Source organism: Podarcis cretensis (assembly GCF_951804945.1).
Source record: "Podarcis cretensis genome assembly, chromosome: 1".
In the NCBI taxonomy this organism is placed as follows: domain Eukaryota; kingdom Metazoa; phylum Chordata; class Lepidosauria; order Squamata; family Lacertidae; genus Podarcis; species Podarcis cretensis.
This window is the reverse complement of record NC_137170.1, coordinates 42,047,267-42,054,607: the sequence shown is the minus strand read 5'-3', so window position 1 is coordinate 42,054,607 and position 7,341 is coordinate 42,047,267. Positions and strand designations below refer to the sequence as shown.

At 40.7% G+C, this 7,341-nt stretch overlaps 1 protein-coding gene across 1 annotated transcript in view; it reads left to right on the top strand.

Annotated features, from left to right (window-relative positions):
* Nucleotides 1-56: 56 nt before the first annotated feature.
* FMN1 (formin 1) overlaps nt 57-7,341 on the top strand; it is a 110,136-nt gene continuing 102,851 nt past the window's right edge. The window contains exons 1-2 of the mRNA XM_079954398.1: nt 57-2,094; nt 3,610-3,727. Coding sequence (XP_079810524.1) covers nt 499-2,094; nt 3,610-3,727 — 1,714 coding nt within the window. The 5' untranslated portion in view covers nt 57-498. The remainder of the gene's footprint in view (nt 2,095-3,609; nt 3,728-7,341) is intronic.

The window sequence follows — 7,341 nt, the reverse complement described above, 5'->3', positions numbered from 1 at the left end:
TTTCCCTTGATTCCCGGGCCGGCATGAGGAAGTAGCAAACTGCAAGTACCAGCTGTTCTGTTGAGAGAGAGTGAGAATGAGAGAAAGAGATCTGTCTTGTTAACTGCTTGTATTTCTATTCACTAAAAAGGCTGAGTGTAGCAGAAAAGAACAGTAAGCCTTAGTGCAATAGGCGGTGGAGTTTGTAGCAGATTTGCGTTGACAAAAAATAGGCCCATTGTGTAAATAATAAGTTGTGACGCTGCTGGGAAGTTTTTATGGTATGCAACACGATGCAAAATCTTCCCGTTTCGCCTCTGTTCAAGTTGTAAAGTTTGGCTGGAATGTGCATTTCAGACCATTGTTAGAAAGAGCAGTGTGTGATCTGGTGAAAAACTGCCTCTCTCTGTGGTGTTTTAATGTAATAGACTGAATGAAAGATGTCCCCTGAGAGTAATCATATAGAAACGAACTGATATCTTCTGGGAATATAATAAGTACTACTGTGATTTGCCCAACATGGAAGCAAATCAGACTTCAGACCATAATGAGCTTTCCAGTCTAGAGGGGGCAACCGAACCTGAACCAGGCCCAACTCTCTACACAAAATTTTCTATGAAAGCCCTTTTTGGATTTACGGCTAAACTGCAACCAGACACTTCAAAAGAACAAGCTGTTCTTAAAGGATTTCGAAATGTCAATGATATCAGTAGCCATGCTGACAACCAGGAAGTGAGGAGCAGAATCAATGGAGATGATTATCTAGATGGAGATCATCAACTTTCAGAAATACCACAGGCTGAAAGCCCAAACAATGCTTATGAAATTTCAGAATCCAGTACTTGCGACATGTTTCCCCTCGAGGCTGATGCCACTGCCCCAGTTGACTCAGGAGTGGGTGCCTGGGTGCCAACTGACTTTGATGCTGATGCTGCCCTGGGTAACTTTGAGGTTGATATTAGCAACCATGTTGAATATGAAGTCTACGGCAGCACACCTGCTGACTTTGTAGACACTACCATTGTCCCAGATGACTATGAGCCTGACATTTACGGCCCAGATGACTTGGAACTGCAGGAGCAGAATGATCCCTATGTTTTCCATTCAGATTCTCAACACTCTCTTTTGTCTGAATTTGGCAAACAAAATGACAAGGATGCCATTCTTATTCAGGGTACTTTGGTTCATGCAACAAGTGACACAGAATCAGACAATGAGCCTACAGATCTTAACAGTGACGAAAATATAGCAAACAGATCTGTTTTAAATAGTATTGTGTCTTTGGAGGATAATGACCAAAATAAAGAAGAGTCAGAAACAGAAGGATATAGAGAAATAGATGGTACTATAAATGGAGGTGAAACAGAGCAGATTCTACCAAGTTCTCAGCTTCATTCAACAGAAATGGATGATACAATACATGAAATTTGTTCAGAAACTGAAACTGCAGCACTGACCAATGAGAACCATACAGGCCTGTCTCTCACAGGAGAAGATACTCAGGGGTTTGTAGATGAGCAAGGACCTCTTGCAAGCAATTCCAGCACGGCACCCATTCAAAAACCATCTTTGAATGAGAAGACCTTTCAGCTTCCTGCTTTTTTCAGTGGGCTACGTGTACGGAAGAAAGGTTTCTCTTCAGATCAGGAGGAAACTGTCACTGAAATCAAACAGAAAGACAGTGACTTGGCTATGCTTAAATTAAAACAGCCTGTTAAAAAGTCCAGTATTGCACCTGATCAGTTAACTAAGAGGAAACCAGCAGAGCCCAAAGCGGCCCCTACCTTTCTAGAACAACTCTCTCATCTCTTAGGGCCTAAAAATGAAGAAAAAGATTCTGGTGAGGTGTCCAGTGATTCTGGCAGCAGCGAGAATGGCCAAGAAAGCAAATCTTCAGTGAGAAAAGCATCCTCTACCTCTGAAGAGGCAAAACCAAGCCCCGCTGAATCTGCATTGGATGCATTTAAAGCTTTATTTACACGCCCTCCCAAAAAAGAGACAACTGCTGATACTTCAGAGCTAGAAGCGATAAAACGCAAAATGAGACATGAAAAAGAATCACTGAAGGCAGTATTTGAAAGGTCTAAAGGTGATGGAGCAACTGACACAAAACCAGTAGGTTGATTAATACTCTTGTATGCTAGGGCTTACGCAAAATACTAATTGGGTAAATAGATAGGTGTGATCTAAAATACATATGGCAAATGCTTATTTTGGACAGAAAAGACCCAAGCGTAGCATTACCATTTTGAGACTGGGATGCCTGCTTTGACAGCACCCAGCGTCACAATACTAAGCTGTATTGGTGAATTCTGTGCATTCAGAACGGTATTGTTGAAATGTGGGTTATTATTTATAAATTGCATAGTTCCTTTACAGTGCAAAATATGATACACAATATGGGTTGTCTAACCTCATAACAACACACTGAAATTGTCATAAAATTTCGCATTTCAGAAATGTACTGAAGTTGAGAGATGATTAGCAGAGCAATCAACACACCCTTTTCGAGTGGCAGGCAGGAATGAGTGTGTGGCTTGAATAGAAGTGTCTCTGCTAGCCCTGCTGGTCTCCATTTGCTTCCTGCCGCCTGCAGAGTCTCGCCACTCTGCTGACACAGAGCCCCCTTCTACCCACTGAATGTACCGTCACTTGGAAACCCATAGAGCTGGGTTTTATATGGGTGGGGAGTCCTGAGCTCCTCTGGAATCCATTGGATTCTGAGCCATCCATGCAGCATCAGACCCAGTTTAGGCCCAGTCACTGCACCAGCTATATAGACTGGTGCAGGGATCTGCCTGATCTTCCCATGTTCTGCCAATCACTAAGCACAGCAGGGCTACAGGTGCTGCAGTGGTCCCACCATTCCATAAAGCCCTGCCAAGATAAGGAGTGCTGGTTTGGATTTTTCCTTAATTTGACAGAAGATATTGAGTCTGTGGCTGATCTGAAATTTGGGTTGTGGTGAGTTCTAAGCCAGCTGTCTGCCAGCCACACATGGCATCAAAACAGCATTCCAATCCTGCCTTCCCCCTACGCCCCCACAAAAAAAAGAAAGCTCAGGGCTGTGTACATTTTTATCCTCACAAAAATCCTGTGAAGTAGGTTAGACTAAGGTAGTTGCTGGCCCAAGGTCACCTACTGAGTTTATTGGCAGCATGGATATTTGAAACTAAACCTTCCCAGCCTTAACTGGTCACTCTAACCACTGAAACTGGTGTCGCAGTGAATTAAGAGCATACACTTTAATACTGGTGGGTCGTTTCAATTGTGCAGTGGGGAGTACCCATGGCTTTTCCCCAACAATAAAGGTAATGGAAAAACCCATGCCTTTATTGACCTCTGCACATCAGAGCATTCAGTCATTATGATGTATCGTATGTGAACAAACAAACAGAAATTGCAGGTAGTCAGAAAAAAATCCAGAATGTAGTATATTGAACTAGCTAAAATGTCGCAAAATTGTGAGCAAGCTATCACATTTCCCCAGTACTTATTTCTGACTGGATATTAAGCAAAAAGAAAGATGGAAAGGCTGTTGGGTTTGTTTGTTTGTTAACATTTATAAACAAGCAGTTTTCAATGCCATGTGCCTTCATATGTTTCTTAAAATATTTTTTGTTTTATTAGACTGATGCAGTACTTTCTGATCAGGATGACAAGACTCCCGGTAGACTGCAGACTGTCTGGCCACCACCCAAAGCAAAGGATGAAGAAGAGAAAGTAGGATTAAAATATACAGAAGCAGGTAATATACCATGGCAAAATGTCTATTTAAAAAACAACAACACCTGAATCTGTTATCCAGTTTCTAGCACTGGCTCTTTCACAATAGTTATATTATACTCAAAAGAAAAAGTTGATTGCTTTGTGTCTGGTGCTGTAATTAGTTTTCAAAGGCTGACAGGTAGGAATTTTGTTACAGGTAGCTTTTCAAGAGGTGTATGCATAGCCTGGTCCATCCAGACTGACACAGCTATACTAGTATAGTAGCTTTCCAGCCAACATGCGTGTGGTAAAATGAATACTATACTCACAATGTAATAATACCTGTTTTCTTTACACATGTCATGGATGGCATTCAATACTAGCTCCATTCAGATTAGACCAATTGAAGTTAATTATCATGACTAAGTCAGGTTAATTAATTTAATGGGTCTGGTCTGAATAGGACTTAGTTGAATACAACCCATTACCACAGTGCAGGGGGAAATATCCTGCATGGAGCCTTCTTTGGTGTTTCTTCAGTATTAATAACAGAAGTCAATAATAAGAGTAGAGTTGTAAGGGACGCTGAGGCTCATCTAGTTCAAACCCCTGCAGTGCCGAGATCCCAACCAAAGCAACCATGGATTAATTAGGAAAAGGAATGTTCAGTGTAACTGACTGTGTCAGTCAGATTTTAAAAAGCATTTTATGGCAATAGGTAGGCAAGCTACACAGCAAAAAGTACCCCAAGCTAATTTAACAATTCTGCATTCATGTGCAAACTCCCTTTATAACATTTATAACATTTTGAAGTAGTCCCATCATTGCCTTGCTAGAGAGTTTGTACAAATTATCCCATGTAGACATAGCTATTCATCCCTGAAACTCTTCAACAGAAGTGCCATTTTGGTCTGTTTTAGATTCTGCTTTGGTTAAGTTTTACAGTAATTTATTCTAATTTTGTTTTGCATGCTGTTACTGTATATACCGTACATGCACATATCTCCATTGCCAAAAACATGATTACACAACTTGCCTGGCATCTAAATTGGCAAACCAGCTGGGGTATTTCAACAGAGGTAAAAAAAAAATAAAGTAGGAAAAATAGATTTTAAAAATAAATAAATAAATAAATAGCTTGAAATAATCCACTGTGTCCGACCATATATATCCAAAGGCATGTTAATATAAACCTTCAAACAGGAACAAAAACATATTTGCTCTCTGCTCATATAAAATGTAATTATGGCAATCTCTGTGCCAAACCTTCATATTAGCAGCTTACCTCTTAATAGTATGCGTTTGTATTATGCTAAATACAAGTTGGTGTCAGAATGATCCTTTGCAAAGGCTTTTAAATGTGGGATGTTAGGATCATGTTAAAGCGAATCGCTACTTCAGTTTTGACGCCGTATAGATTCCTCAATAGTGTTTGAGAGATGGAGGGGGAGTTAAAATGTAGAAGGAATAATATTAATTATTCTGTTCTCTGTTTATAGGCTATTTACGTTTCCTCCTAAGTGCCCTATGGCATTATCAGGCCTTTGGCAAATTAACAATCTATGGACTTTTAAACTTGGGGCGGGGTATTATTTTGTTTCTTATTATATATTTTTCTGTTTTTACACTGGCTCTCAAATAAAGAATGATATAATAATAATAATAATAAGGCTAGAAATGAAGCAGTACATAGGGACATACCCGGTGCATGTTTTTCTTCTACATTTTCTCTCATCACAATATGGTTCCATCTTTTGTGATGACCACCATAGGAGAGGGGTCATGGTAAGAGGAGGGCAAGGCCCAATTTCTACCATTCCTTGACTGATGGTGGCAAAAGTAGTGAGAGACCCCTGTGAGAGAAATTATCCTTGCTAAATGGTTCGCCAGAAGTGGCTTAGTCATGCTGGCCACATGAACCGGAAGTCTGCGGACAAACGCCGGCTCCCTCGGCCAGTAAAGCGAGATGAGCGCGCAACCCCAGAGTCGTCTGTGACTGGACCTAACAGTCAGGGGTACCTTTACTTTTAAATAGTAGCCTGAATGGGTTTCCTTTACATCTGTGCTGCTGTGTTTGTTGCTTGTGGGTGGGATGGAAGTACAGACTTTAAAAAAAACACCACATTTTTCATTAAGGCATTTTATTTCTTTTCTTATATTCTTTCCCTTAACTTTCCTATTTAAAAATAATATATATACCTATTGTTGTGAGAAAAGTGGAACACTGTAGATCTTGTGTACAATGCTGCCAGCTGTTGGTGCAGTGATTTGAGTGGAAATTATCAGTATACCAAATGTATTGTAATTTGCTCAGAGCTTGGATTCTGAAGTAATGTCATTACTCATTCAGTGACTGAAAGAGATGGGAATTTAGCAGTGACTAAGACGTAACAGGACGGAAGTACCATATTCAGATGAGTTAGGTGGAGCATGTATAAACTTTACTTTCATGCTCTTCATACAAGAGGCTTTTGATACCCTCTCACTGCTGTATAATTACCCTTGAAGCTGATCCAGAAGATCCAATAAGCATAGAATTCTTCTCATTCCCATTAGAATCAGTGATGCTATCACAATGGTTGTGCTCAAATCTGCAATGATTTCTTGTTTAGCTGTTCATTGGGTTATAGATGCCAAAAGTTGCCAAACAGGTCTTTCCTCTTGCTAAGATAATGTGAGATGTGCTTCCTTTCACTGACTGTATTCAAAATAATGTTTAATGACAGCCTTTTCTCTTAATGTGCAATATATTTCCCTTGGCCATAAATAATGCTCACTGACTATACCTATTTTTGGGTGGGATTCGATCACATACAGTACTGACTATGTGATTCAGGTTGTGCAATTAAAGTTGATTTGAACCCCTTGCACAACATGCCTGCTTCTCCCCGAAACTAGACTTTTTTGCAGTAAGGAAAGTGATGGGAAAATGCACTGTAAACCTTGAAGTAACACTGTCTAACTTCCTTGCAAACAAACCACAACATATGTTCAATAAACAGGTCATCTGGAAATGACTGATAATACTCATTTCTAACACTTTCCTAACCTACACAAGCAGCTACGGCCAGACAATAATGTAGATATAATTATGCGGCTTCTGTGTCTAGAGCAGGGGTCAGTAAACCTTTTCAGCAGGGAGCCGGCCCACTGTCCCTCAGATCTTGTGGGGGGCCGGACTATATTTTGAAAAAAATAACAAACGAATTCCTATGCCCCACAAATAACCCAGAGATGCATTTTAAATAAAATCACACATTCTACTCATGTAAAAACACCAGGCAGGCCCCACAAATAACCCAGAGATACATTTTAAATAAAAGAACACATTCTACTCATGTCAAAACACGCTGATTCCCGGACCGTCTGTGAGTCGGATTTAGAAGGCAATTGGGCTGCATCCGGCCCCAGGCCTTAGTTTGCCTACCCATGGTCTAGAGGCTAGCTTAAGGGAGGCCCAGCCTGTGGGTCAGGCTTTAGCCTAGCATTAGGGGTCCATTTCAAGCATGCATGTATGAAGTTCAGAAGGACGGTAGATGATGTCACAGATGGGATGGAGGTCAGGCACTGGATCAGAGGCCTCAGATGAAAGTGTGACATCAAAGTCAGGCAGAAGGTTCCATGACAGCATAGAGGGTTGAAGGGGTCAGAAGT